The 13,510-nt window shown below is 46.7% G+C and overlaps 1 protein-coding gene across 1 annotated transcript; it reads right to left on the bottom strand.

Annotated features, from left to right (window-relative positions):
- Positions 1–7,651: 7,651 nt before the first annotated feature.
- On the bottom strand, positions 7,652–10,921 carry LOC136517592 (uncharacterized). The gene is made up of 8 exons (XM_066511202.1): positions 10,712–10,921; positions 9,978–10,090; positions 9,107–9,178; positions 8,950–8,985; positions 8,798–8,843; positions 8,546–8,633; positions 8,403–8,460; positions 7,652–8,081 (listed from the first exon to the last, which is right to left on the bottom strand). Exons 1-8 carry the CDS (start codon positions 10,788–10,790, stop codon positions 8,031–8,033), a joined length of 543 nt encoding a protein of 180 aa, XP_066367299.1. The 5' UTR covers positions 10,791–10,921; the 3' UTR covers positions 7,652–8,030.
- Between the last annotated feature and the right edge of the window lie 2,589 nt (positions 10,922–13,510).

The raw sequence follows: 13,510 nt of genomic DNA, 5'->3' as shown, positions 1-13,510 counted from the left end.
GGGCCTATCAACATATGAAAAAGAGTTCCTGGCCATAATCGTTGCAGTGGAGCAATGGCGGTCCTATCTCCAACACGCCGAGTTTGTCATCTTTACTGATCACAACAGCCTTACGCACATTACTGACCAGCGATTCCATACTCCGTGGCAACTTAAGATGTACACAAAGTTGGTTGGTCTGCAGTACAAAGTCATTTACAAGCCTGGGGTTTCCAATGCAGCAGCAGATGCTCTTTCACGCCATCCAGCTCCTCTAGGACAACTTCATGATATTTCATACTGCACTCCTGAATGGTTGTCTGCTGTGATCGACGGCTACTCTCAAGGTCCCTTCTCAATCTCTCTTATCCAAGAGCTGTCTGTCTCTCCTGACTCCCACAAGCCATTCACTTTGAGCAGCGGCGTGTTGAGATATCAAGGCCGAATCTGGATTGGCGCCAACCTTGCATTGCAGCTTCGTATTATGCAGGCTCTACATTCCTCTCCTCTGGGCGGCCATTTTGGCTTTCCCGTCACTTACAGCCGCATCCGTAAGCCGTTTGCTTGGCGTGGCCTCAAGTCTTCGGTCAAGGCATTTCTGTCTTCCTGTACAGTTTGCTTGCAAGCTAAGCCTGAGCGCTGCCGTTACCCGGGCTTACTTTCTCCGCTGCCAGTTCCTTCGGAGTCTTGGCAAGTGATATCCATGGATTTCATTGAGGGTCTCCCCCGCTCCGGCTCGGCAAACTGTTTGATGGTTATCGTCGACAAATTCAGTAAGTTCGCCCATTTTGTTCCCCTGCTGCACCCATTTTCTGCCCAGCAGGTCGCTCAGCTCTTTCTTGACAACATATACCGCCTGCATGGTCTTCCCACCCATATAATTTCTGATCACGACCGCATTTTCACTAGCACCTTTTGGCGCGAGCTTTTCCGCATTGCTCAGACAACTCTTTCCATGAGTTCGGCTTACCACCCGCAATCTGACGGCCAAACTGAGCGCGTCAATCAATGCCTTGAAACTTTCCTTAGTTGTTTTGTCCATTCTTGCCCTAAGCAATGGTCTCGCTGGGTGTCCTTAGCAGAGTTTTGGTACAATACTTCGCCTCATTCCTCCCTTGGCCGCTCCCCCTTCGAGGTCTTGTATGGCCATCCCCTCGCCACTTCGGTCTTACCGAGGATTCTGCCACTGATTCTTCTGAGATCGAGGCTTTCATCTCTGAGCTTGCTACCATGCTTGCTGCTGTCCGCCAACATCTTCTGCGCGCCCAGCAGCGCATGAAATCCCAAGCAGACAAGAAGCGTTCTGATCGTTCTTTCGCAGTGGGTGACATGGTCTACTTAAAGTTGCAGCCCTATGTGCAGAGTTCTTTAGCTCCCAGATCAAACCAAAAGCTCGGTTTCAAGTACTTTGGGCCCTTCAAGATATCTGATAAGATTGGGACTGTTTCTTACAAGCTAGATCTGCCACCAAGCTCTACCATACACTCAGTTTTTCATGTTTCCTTGCTGCGGCCGGCTCCTTCACAGAAATATCAGGTATCTCCAGATCTCCCTCATACTGACCTTGGCCTTCAGTTTCCAGAAAAGATCTTACAGAGGCGCATTCAACCTCATGGTGATGGCTCGGTGGCTCAAGTATTGGTCAAATGGTCTGGTCTTGATCTTGAACTTGCTACTTGGGAGAACACTGAAGCTCTGTTCCAACAGTTTCCCAATGCTCCAGCATGGGGACACGCTGGTCCTCAAGGGGAGGGGGGTGTCAGCGCCCATCTTCCTGGTGAAACCCAAGACCAGCCAAGGCCCAGGAGGGGTAAGTGCAATAGGCCCAAGAGCTCCAAGGTATTCGGCCCGCAGTGGTCCTGTAACCAGCTGAGCCTGCGTGCCGGCTAGGATAAATAGCTTCGAGGGTGAAGGCAAATTATCGATGTATTGAACCCAGTTACATTACGTTATATTCCAATCCTGCCATCGTTGAGGCAGGCGAACACTAATTGGACTCTTTCTTCCTCTCCAATCCACTCCTCTTCTCCCCGATCTCCGGTCATCGCCGGCGCCGGGGGTTAACAGATGCCCTTCTATTTAGGGTTAGGGTTCCTTGTTTTGGCGAATTTCTTGGGGAAATATGGATATGGGGTTTCTTATTTTGAAGTGTTTGGTTCTTTCATTCATCCCCCTCTTTCTAGATGTTGGGAAGCACCACTGAAACTAGGTAGGAACTAATGTACTTGATTCACAAGAACAACATGAACTAGGTATGAACAACATGAAGTAGTTGGTTCTAACTTGAGCTTAGGCTGGCTTCGATACCATTGTTAGATTTGTAGGATTGATAAGCTCTAGAACTAGGACACATGAACATGAACAAACTAATGCTGCTCGTGCCTTCGTTGGACGAGTTAGCCATTGCGGCTTGCTAGCAACCCAGTCTGCTTGGAGCAGGTGAAATGTAATAGAAACTAGGTGTGGGAATCCCTTCCCAGTGCTGCAGCAACTACCTGATCAATAGTTTGTTCTAGAGTTACTTTCACTACCTTGAGATGGTTTGGGGTGCCTCTTCATTTATCTTGCTGCTGCGCATTGGGTGGCTTTCTTTAGTCAATCTTGGTGGCTGCTACGAGTGTGTCCTTGCCTCTGATCAAGGCATAAGACAGCCCTCTGAATTGCACTGTTTGTTTCTTTAAAAGTGCAGCACAGTAGGTCTTTCTTACCTTTGCACTTTCATAACCATTGACAACACACAACCAGTTAGGATTTTTCACATTTAACTGCTCATGATCTATCCAACATGATTAACTGTTTATGCATACACATAAAAAAACCCATACTTTTTTTTTTTTTTGCTAGCATTGTGATCAAAACAGATACATGGATACATCAGACTGAAAAGGATCGATCATATATCTCACTCTACACAGAAGTAATGAAGAAAAACACCAACTATCTGCTTTCAGACTCCTTAACACATACGTATACATGTATGCAGATGCAGCACACTATTACATGGCTCTCGTTTGGACTCTATGCTTGTATGCATCAGGTCTGTCCTGCTGCGCTCTAGTCGCAGCAGAGGTCACATAGCCAGCAGCAACACAGAGCAGCAATACTGCAAAAAAAAAAAATCGAACCACACGCGCGCATTGGTTAATCAAATAACACCCTTTTGGGAATGCAATGGGCATTGGCAGATGAATTACATTACATCTGCAAGCAAAGTACTGATGACACTTACCATCCATCGATGAAACTAGTCTTTCGTCCCCGCGCTCTTGTTTGTCCGGCGCGCGGCGACGCCGCGCCTTGCTGCTCCGAATAGTCGTCCACAGTCGGGTAGCCTAATATATAACGGCGGAGCGAGCGAGATCAGCCAATAATGGAGCAAAGAACGAAGAGAGCGTCTGAATTCTGAGCATGCAGTGCTCGAAGAATCGAATTCGAACGAGCGAGGAACAAATTCAGAGTATCACGGAGAACAGAATCGATCAGCGAAACCACAAAGAGAAGAATCGGAGCTAGCAGTATAAACTAAAGATGACCATATGCATGCATCGATCACCTAGTGGAGGCTGCAGGTTCTTGTGGCCGACGCCCTCCATTATTCTTTCGCGTTCTTGTACAAACAACTCAGCTCTCTCTCTCTCTCTCTCTCTCTCTCTCTCTCTCTCTCTCTCTCTCTCTCTCTCTCTCTCTCTCTCTCTCTCTCTCCTCTCTCTCTCTCTCTCTCTGTTTTATCGTTTGATATATGAAGATCTATCTCTATAGCTCTTATAGCCTATAGTTGTTGAGTTACTCGGTTATGTATGTATGTACTTACTTGGTGAGTAGGAATGCGAGAGATCGCCGAGGCATATATAGCCCGAACCGCCGCGCATGCGCACACATGCAAATATTCGTTTCGGGTTTCTTTAAGAAAACTTGCGAGAGATGCTGCACTTGTCGATCTGTCCGCGCTCGGCTTTGCCGGCCGCTTTGCGTGCGTGGACCATGCTATCGCCCGACGAGTTGCATTGCATGCTCGCGCGGGTGGACTCTCTGCCCTCGCTCGCCGCCGCGGAAATTTGGAAAACCGAATCCAGCAGCCGCGGGTGGACACCTGCCCTCGCCGACGCGGAAATTTGGAACACCGTACCGAATCCAGCAGCCGCGGAAATTAAAGGTGACCAGATCGGTAAGACGACTGTCGGCACCGGCGCCTGCTGGCTGCTGCAGCTGTACCGGGCTCGGGCGGTTTGGCTGATGTTTCTGCGGCTGATAAGTCGGATGATGCTGTTTTGCGGTGGTCGATAAGTTTAAGCGAATTCATCGCCCCGGCCCGGCTAGCTGTGTTAAAAGTCGACTAATTTGATGCACGGCGCATTCTTGACAGTGTCCGGGCGTTGGATGGCGGTTGGGCGTCGTCGGTGCTGAATTCTTTTTTCCCGTCTTTTGCTGATGAGTGAAGCCACAAACCGCATGTCTTTGACTCTTTGTAGGTCCAAGGGATATGTTCTCCCGTCCCCGTCCCAGAGTTGTCAAGGCAAATGAAAGTGCAAGCGCAGGATCGGCGAGTACCATTCTTGCGGCTTGTTGTAGTGTGGTGTACTGGTGTGGTGTGATTGAGATCTAGTTGTGTAAGTCTGCGATTGTTGGAGACACGTGAAGGAGACACAAAAGCTGCAGCCCTCTCATGGAAAGATCTTTGTGTGCCCCTCAGCTTCAGTAAAAATTGCTCAATAGATGTGGACATTGCTTTTGATCATGAAGAATTTTGGAAAGAAATAACTAGACAAAGTACTTTACATGCTCCTAGAACTAATGATATTCATAATCCCACTCTTCTTTCATGCATCGTTGGGTTGTTATGACCATATATCCTAGAGCCGATGTTAGAACTATTCGTAACGATGAGTTGAAAATCTTGTACGGAGAGCTCACGACGACATACAAGCGACGGCGGCGGCCAGCGGTGGTGCCCAAAAGGTCACTGCTGCGGCTCTCCCCAACTCCTTTTCTTCCCCAAGCTTTGTGGAGCTCCCATGGCGGCCGGCGTTGAGGTTAGTCATCGGAGCGCCAGATCCGCGCTCTCCCACGCTGGATCCGGTGCCTCTGTGCTGGGATCCAGCGTCCCGCGCTTCCCCGGTCCCCGCCGTCTCCGTGTTGCCTGTGCCTGTCCGGGGGCGAGCAGGCTGGCTGGTGGCCGCGTCGTGCGTGGGTGGCAGGCCCCTGCCCGGATGACGGTGGCGGCCTGGGCGCGGCCCCTGCGCGCGGCCGAGATACGGCCAGGGCGTCGGCCAAGGATCTCCCCAGCGCTGCCTCCTGTGCGGTCGTCGGAGCCGGCAGGGCGTGGGGCAAGGAGGCGAGGCCGAGATGCGGCCAGGGCGTGGGCCATGGTGAAGGAGCCTGGCCTGGTGCTGCGATGGTGGTGGTTCCTAGGTCAAAACCTTGCTCGCCTGCTTGCCGGTGCTAGCGGCGATGGCGCTCTTGGCGTCACGTTCCTTCCTGGAGGCGTCGCTGTGGGAACCACTACTCCGGTCGTGCGTATTCATCTCTGTGGCCACCTGTCATCGCCCGGCAGGGTTGTCGTCTTCGCCGTCCGCGACCTCGGCACGGTGCCTGTCCTTGTTGGTCCTCGACTCGTCGGCGGTCCTTGTTGGAGCTCCCTGAGTTGTGCCTTCGTCTTCGCAACGGTTGGTCCTACAGTCGTCTGGGTTGTCTTGGCAGATGCTTTGCTGCCCGTCGTTCAGTGTTTATGGCGGATGCTTTGCCGCTATCGTTTCTCTCCCGACTGATGCTTGGCCGTCGTTGGCTCCTTCACTGGCAGATGCTTCGCTGCCAGTTGTTCTGCTGTTGGGGCGGATACGTTGCCGCTGCCGTATCTCTCCTTACGGATGCTTAGAGTTCTTAGATGATGACCATTTCGTGCAAGCTCACATGCTTAGAGTTGCTTCTTATGGAACTCGATACATGACTTACCGTCGTTATACAACCGAGATTGCTTTGCCTTGTGCGGCTCTCTGGCTATATAACACGAAGAAGCTAAATATTAAACTAGAAAAGAAAGAAGTTGCACACAGGTTTTTAGGTGGGCCGGTAACAAGGGTGTGCACGAGCACAAGCAACTCAAGAATATCAACAACATTCGCAACCATCATTTGGCCCAACATTCACCTCACATGGTGGGTGGGTGAAACCAACTAGACTATCATGGAGCTAGTTGAAACCATCCACCTGGGTCTCAAGAAGCAGAGGGTTGTCATTTTCAACAGTCAGGAGGATATTACTACCATGGGAGTGGTAGTGGGAACCTCTCAAGCTCTGAAGAATATCCCCCTAACTATGTTGCACGGCACTCTACGGCCCCGTTCACTGGTCTAAATCTTGACTGAAACTGGCTGAAAAACACTGTTCTTGCTGAATTGTTGTGAGAGAAAAACACTGTTCCGGCTGAAAAAACAAGCCGAACAGGCTGAATATAGGGTAAGCCGAACAGGGCCTACCTCGACATACAAGTACAATGGTGGACTCGAACGTGACATCTCCTACCTCACACATCAAGTGGTGAACCTCAACATCAAGATAAGGGATATGCAACAAGCATTGGACACTCATGTTCATAACACCGAGGTATGGCAGTAAAAGACCAGACGTGAGATAGCAGCGGCACGCTCTTTAGCACAAGAAAATGCAACATGGGCCATGTTCGTTTTGCTGAAAAAACAAGCCGAAACACTGTTCTGACTGAAAAAACAAGCTAAAAAGTACGGATTATAAGACAAGCGAACAGGGCCATAGTGGGAAGATTATCACCGTTGTATGGGCGACCCATAACTTATAACTAAGACAAGCTTGGAGAGGAGCCCCTGCCAAACTAAGTAGTTATCAACCCGTTGCAGCATGAATAAGTTTTGGAGACACATAACTTTGTTACTTTTTTTGAAAAAAAGGAGAACAAAATTCCCAACTGATGACCTTTACGTTTTGGAGATCTCCTATAAAAGGTAGGAAAAGTTAATTATTACGAGGGTAAATAGGCAAAAAAAAATATAGTCCATACGGTAAATGTACTTCAAGAAAGGTGTAATGCCAACCGTTGGATTGCAAACGCGGTATAGTTATATGCACAGTAGACTACGTTTTGGTCCACTGTTGTGCATTTTGGTAGGTTCTTTGATCTAGTATTTCAATTTGTAAGTAATGAATAGTTGCTCTGTCAATTTTTTTTGCAAGTACCTAGTTTCCAGATCATGCGTGTGGCAAGGCTCAGACACCGTCGGGGGCATGGCTAGCTCCAGCGGGCACACGATAGGCGCATGACGAGGCAGGGTAGCAGCTGTATCTGGCCTTACTAGTACCAGCGTGGACCACCGTGTCAGCAAACAGGTGTAACCTAGACCTGTTTGGATCTGTGATGTAGCATGGACTTAGTTCATGTACATGGATGTGTATTTTAGAAGTTTTGAGACCTAGATGGCACCTTATGCTAAGTTTAAACAGCCTGTTCATTTCGGCTTATACGATCGTGGATTATAAGCTGCAATAGTATTTTTCTCTCACACCAAACCAACCAGCCGTACTTCTGACTTATAACCCACGATCGTTTCAGCCGAAACGAACAGGTTAAAAGGTGAGCAAAAAGGTGAAGTCTAATCCCTTTCGACCTTATGACATAGCATGTGTCTAATTCATGTACGTGGTTATGCATTCTGGAATTTTAGAGACCCAAATGACACTCACTGTCAAGTTTAAGGACTGATGGTGCATTTTACATTTTACTCCCATTGCAAATAGTCTAGGGGCGCTTCCTGCAAGGCTGCAATGAAGACTTATCTTCATGGAATAGAATCACCAACGACTGATTCAACTCATTAGCTAGGTCACAACTACAAAAAGATGGATGCTGGATGAGAACGGACTGTCCAATTAGTGGGCAGGTGCCCTCACAGTATAGTAGATAAAGAATTCTTCTCGTTTGACACATGGTGCAACAGAACGGCTTCTCTTAACGCCGCAAAGCCACTGATCTCCGCTGTTGCACCATAAGAGCAAAATCTACACGGCACTGAAGTTTGACATCTCTAATCTTTCGACGTTATGACCAGCAAGCCCAGTGCGCCAATCAGCAGGTACTGCAGCAAAGATAACATAGATCAGCAGAGCTTCCAATGATAGTGACTACATTAATTAATGCTCAATTTGTGGACTCCTGGATGCTCCAGATTATCTAGAAAGCAAACAATCAGTGCACTTGCCTAATTTACACAAGAAAGAAGAATGGATGAGTTTCATCCACATAATAATGACAGAAATATTCTCAGATCAATGGGACTGTGCTCTTCATCGTGTTTGCGTGGCTGTACTTAGACTCGTTGTTGGTTTGTGTGGCTCTTGTTTTGTCAGTGTTTCATTACAGAACAAGCCAATCAATATTTAGACGAGAATGAGCATACCTTAATAAATGGTTTCTCAGTCATGATAATTGTAACCCAGCCAACATATGGAAGGTAGCTGTTGTCATTGGAAAACATCAGGTCAGCTGAACTGTTTCCCAGTGGGCAAAAAGACAGATGCGTGCTATATAAGGTGAACTCACCCCACGGCACGTCCCATAATGTGATGTTGCTGGAGCCAAAGCTGCCCATGTGCATATAATAGTCGGTCATCCCCAAAATTATTGTCACCTGAAATGGAGTTTGTAAGGTAAAGGAAACATTGCAATCACAACCACAGTACATCATACACAAAGCGTTGGTTATTATCAGAATTACACAGTACCATGTGGTAGTAATATTCAGAAAAAGCAAATGGAAATAAATTATAGTCATTCAAACTGCAAGTGGTATACCTTTGGTGAGGATGTCCACTTCTGCAGTGTCCTGACGTTCATGAACCTATACAGAGAGAAGAGTAAACTCAATGTGAGCAGGAAAAAGAGCAAACATCTAATATCTAGTTTAACATGGCATCAATTGAAGTGAAGAACTCAAAATGTACTACCTTAATCACACGGTGAACAATTGGAATTTCACGGCCCTACATAAATAGCAGCCAAATGAGCATTACTCAATAGATAACTCTATGAGCAAACATTACAGTGAGATTTAATAAAATCACGATTCTTCTAATAATTCATTCATGGATAAATAGGACTCACATCGACATTGAAAACAACTATTTCTCCTGTGCGAATAGGATCTTTGCTCATATGCAAAAACAAGATATCACCCTGAAAACAAGACAATTAATCATTAAGGCATAACGGTGTGAAAGATACTGGCACTTCAAAAGCGTTCATACAACTAGGTCTGGAGTTAAAAATAAGTGGTAGATAAAATGTAACATACCATAGCAGATCATCAACAAGTTATGGTACAAATCTTAAAAGGTTAATTTCAAAAAATTACCACATTACTGCCAATAATTATCACAAACCTACCACTTCTGGTGCCCATTTCACAAAACTATCAATACCTAAGACTCCCTCCTAATAAACCCCCACCTTTGCCCCCAAAAATGTTTTGAGCACCTGGGCCTACTGGTGAGCATCACATAGTGCAACAGATTGGGCCCACTTATTTTCTTCACTATGTGATGCTGACGAGTGGGTCAAGGTTCTCAGAGCAAGGGCCACAATGTGGTAAGTTTGCGAGAAGGGAGCCCAAAGTTTTGGTAGTTTTATGAAACAAGGCACTATAGGTGGTTATTTTGTGATCACTGGCACAGGAATGTGACAGTTTTGTAAAATTTACTCATCTTGAAAGGAAAAAAATCTGGTAATAAGGACAATGAAACTATGCTGCCATTCAAAGTACACAAACTAGTAGAACCTTAAAGACAAGTGAGAAGTGTTCATATAAAAACTGGAAATGTTCCTTTGTGCAGCAGTTTCTGAAACCCAAACCAGCCACAGATAAAAGGAAAATTGTTTTGTTAAACAGTTACTAATGTCAACATCAAGCATGTAAATATCATAAAAACATACAGCATCCAAGGTTATTTCCATGTTATGTAGGGAGTAAACAAACCCTTTTAAATCCAGGCTCCATGCTACCAGAGAGAACCACTACAACTGGTGACTCGCTCCCCGTGAAAACTATCAACCCCTTCCATATGATTAATGCAGAGGTAACAATCATACCTGCAAAGAGAAACATTCAAAAGTTAAACCCCCCTCATGAGACTCATGTTGCAATTAACAGTCAAATATCAAATTGCAGGAAACCTGAATTGCTATTAACAGTCTTGCTAATGCTAACTGATACACTTACAACGCTACCCCTCTTGAATATCAGAATTCTACAAACACGAATTGCTATTAGCGACAACTAGCGTCTAGGGAAACCCACAAGAAACTTAATCAATTCTTCAAGAGAGCATAAGCATCATTATTCACGCTCCAAATAATAAGAGAGATGAAGAAAAAACACAATCCAGTTCTCTAAGGCTGTCACACCCAATTCGACTACTGTTCTATTCTTCACATTCTCAAGATTCTTAAGAGGAATAACTTACGGACAAAACTCACTGGAATCTAGAGAATCTGGAGAAGTCTCTTCCTCCAATCTTACGGCCAAAACCCACTGGAAATTAAAAAAAAAAAGACTTGTCCCGCTCATTAAAATCGTACTAGACTCGCATGGCAAAGACCTCACCACAAACCCAAGAACTACAGGGCTCCCGACGCACTAATCTGGCTGACCTCAAGAAGAAAAAACAATCAGGGGGGAGAAAAAGAGGAGACTGCGGCAGAGGGCGTCACCGAGGCTGATGATCTGCGTGAGCAGTTGGCGGATCTGCATGGAGCGGATCGATTCCATCGTGTCGCCGACGAACCCCATCTCGCTCCCTCTCCCTCGGATTTCCGGCGGCGAAATCACGAGTCACGAACAGGGAGGGAAGTGGACGAAGTGGAAGCACAACGACAGCAAGACCGCGGCGTTCTCCGCTCGTGTTTTTTTCGGACAACGACCCCGCCGATGCTTGATATTGTGGTAGTAGCCTTCGCCACGTCACCGTCAGGGTGCACGTCAGTGAATCTATTTTAGGGCGTCGGATGGGAATCTGGCGGCTCGAACCGTGTCCGTGTTGGTCTGCGCTGGGCCGGTTGGATTGGGCTCCGTTTTCCCTTTTCTTGATGAGATCAGAAGAGGATTGGGCTAGTTGTTCTCCTTGTCGAAGGATATGGGCCTTAAAATTCGGCCTATTTCCTCGTTGGATCTAGAGGCCCGTGTAAAATACCACACTTTTGATACAAGGGACATTTAATTTTTCGGAAATTCTCTAGTCAGGGCGTCCGATCGTCCGGAAGGGTCATGTTCGTGCGCTGCAGCACCAACCCAACGGTCCAATAACGTCTCTAACCTTATCCTACTACCTCCATTATCCAGACGGAAGGATAAGGTTCTCTCCACCGCACGCGACTGAGGCCGAGAGGCCACAGCCCGCCGCGGAGGTGCCGATATGCCATTCCCTATCCCAACGGCGACCACGGTGCCCTGCCCGATCCCGACGACGTCCGTGATGCCCTGTCCCATTCCGACAGCGGCCGTGGTGGCCATTCCTCTCCCGACGGCAGCGCTCCCTCTCCTCCCCTCCGACGGCACTTCCTCCTCGCCTATGGATTCTGTCACAATTCCCTTTCTTCCTCCTCAATGATGGTGGTGACAGCAAGCCACCTCCTCTCTCTCACCAATGGTGGCGGCAGCAGGCACCCTCCCCCACGCGGATCTAGATCCCGTTCTCATGGCGCCTCAAGGGGCCTGTGACAGGGCGCAGAGCGTGGCTGTGATGTACTCGACTACATCGCGTCCCTCTAGCCAGTCACTCCACGCCACCGACGAGCTCTACACCGATGAACTTCAAATGTCGACGATCCTCCATTTCTCCCAAGCACCAAAGAGATGTTGCGCTGAAAGCGCATGTTGCAAGTGTACATTTCAGATGTTTCAGAGGTATGCTGCAATTGTTTCATGCGGATGTTGCAAAAGCAAATCGAGATGTTGCATATGTTGCAACAGTTGTACACGTATGTTGCAAGCTTTTGTTCCCTATGTTTCATCTATTTTTTCGACGTATGTTGTAAGTGTGTTTATCTAGATGTTGCATACGTTTCACACATATACTGCAAGTGTTTTATCTAGATATTACGTATGTTTTGCAATGTTTTTAAGTGTTTTCTATGTGCTTTTGCAAGTGTTTCAGAAGCATGTTTCAAGTGTTTTATTTGTCTTCAGACCTATATTGCAAATGTTACATCTTGACATTTCAAAAATAGATCGGGTGTTGCATATGTGGACGCGCGTGGGAAGCGGGAGGGGGCACGAGTGGTCCCTACGCGCAGTCTGACGGCACAAGCGGCGCAGGAGACGTCTAGGGGTACGCTGGTGGAGACGTGCTGGCGTGAGCGAGTGCGGCGCGCGAGAGATGGAGTACAACATGGTCGTCCGGATGCGACGTCTGTCCGAACGTTCGGGTGCTAGCACTTTCGATTTGCCAGCCCGAACGTTCGGGTGCTAGCACTTTCGATTTGCCAGCATTAGCAGATCACGCTTAACCCTTGCCTCCTTGGTAAATCATTTTCCAGTGACCCTCTTATAACGGAGGAAACACATTAAATATTCCTTGGCATCCCTTTTTGAATTCTAATTATTTGACATTTTGCGATGTGAGGGTGTTGCAACACAATGAATAGCAATCCTATCCTTAGGGTCCAATTATAATTTTTGATACAAATGAATATCTCATGTCTATATTCATTCATATATATTCTACTCTCTACGTACTAAAGAGAATGCATTTCTAGAACTTGTCCAAGACAAACAATTTTAAGTTTAACTAAATTTATAAGAAACAGTATCAACAATTATAATTCTAAATACACATGCTTAAAAATATATTTCATGAAAAATCTAAATAGCTTTATTTGATAATATCATAAATAAAAATGTAATTTGTAAATTTTGGTCAGATTGTTGACCTAGCACAATAGTTGTGTGTCTTTTAAATGGAGGGAGTAGAAAGAAATGTCTAATTAAGTCTATTGCATAAAAGGACTCGCTTGGCAAGGGTTCTAGAGCAGCACTGGCTCCGACTCTGCTCCAGGCGAAACTCTGCTAAACGATCATTCAAGAAACAGCTTTGGCGAAGATGCACGGAAGAGACAGAGTGTTCTGGAAAATTAGGCATTTTTATGGTTAATTTAATCCAGAAATATAACATCAATAGGTTCGTGACGGTATATATGTGCATGTGTATATTTTTAATGAACACTACAGTATGCAGACATGATATACAGATGGATACAGTAAAAGCGTAAAGTACAGTAATCACAGAGATTAGATTGTAACCAGCGGAGGGTCCCATGCCGAGGACATCGGAGGATCCATTCGCACTAATCGATATAGTGCGTTGCTCGAAGTCGTGGACCATAGTCGATGCAGGACGATGTTCACAGTGCAGTCCCACAAATGGATCACTAGGAAGAAGACGCCTTGCTTCCGCAAGCAATCACCGGAAAGAAGATGGGTTCCGAGAGCGATCACCACCAGGAAGAAGACAT

The sequence above is a fragment of the Miscanthus floridulus genome, chromosome 17 (genome assembly GCF_019320115.1).
Source record: "Miscanthus floridulus cultivar M001 chromosome 17, ASM1932011v1, whole genome shotgun sequence".
NCBI classification, from domain to species: domain Eukaryota; kingdom Viridiplantae; phylum Streptophyta; class Magnoliopsida; order Poales; family Poaceae; genus Miscanthus; species Miscanthus floridulus.
Note: the sequence above shows the minus strand (reverse complement) of the source record. Positions and strands in the feature narration are given on the sequence as shown.

Coding starts and splice junctions, on each gene's coding strand:
- LOC136517592 (XM_066511202.1), bottom strand. CDS start 10,790: ATGGGGTTCGTCGGCGACACGATGGAATCGATCCGCTCCATGCAGATC. Junction 9,179..9,977: donor TGGAGCCTGGATTTAAAAGG/GTTTGTTTACTC, acceptor TCTTGTTTTCAG/GGTGATATCTTGTTTTTGCA. Junction 8,634..8,797: donor AGTGGACATCCTCACCAAAG/GTATACCACTTG, acceptor ACTCCATTTCAG/GTGACAATAATTTTGGGGAT.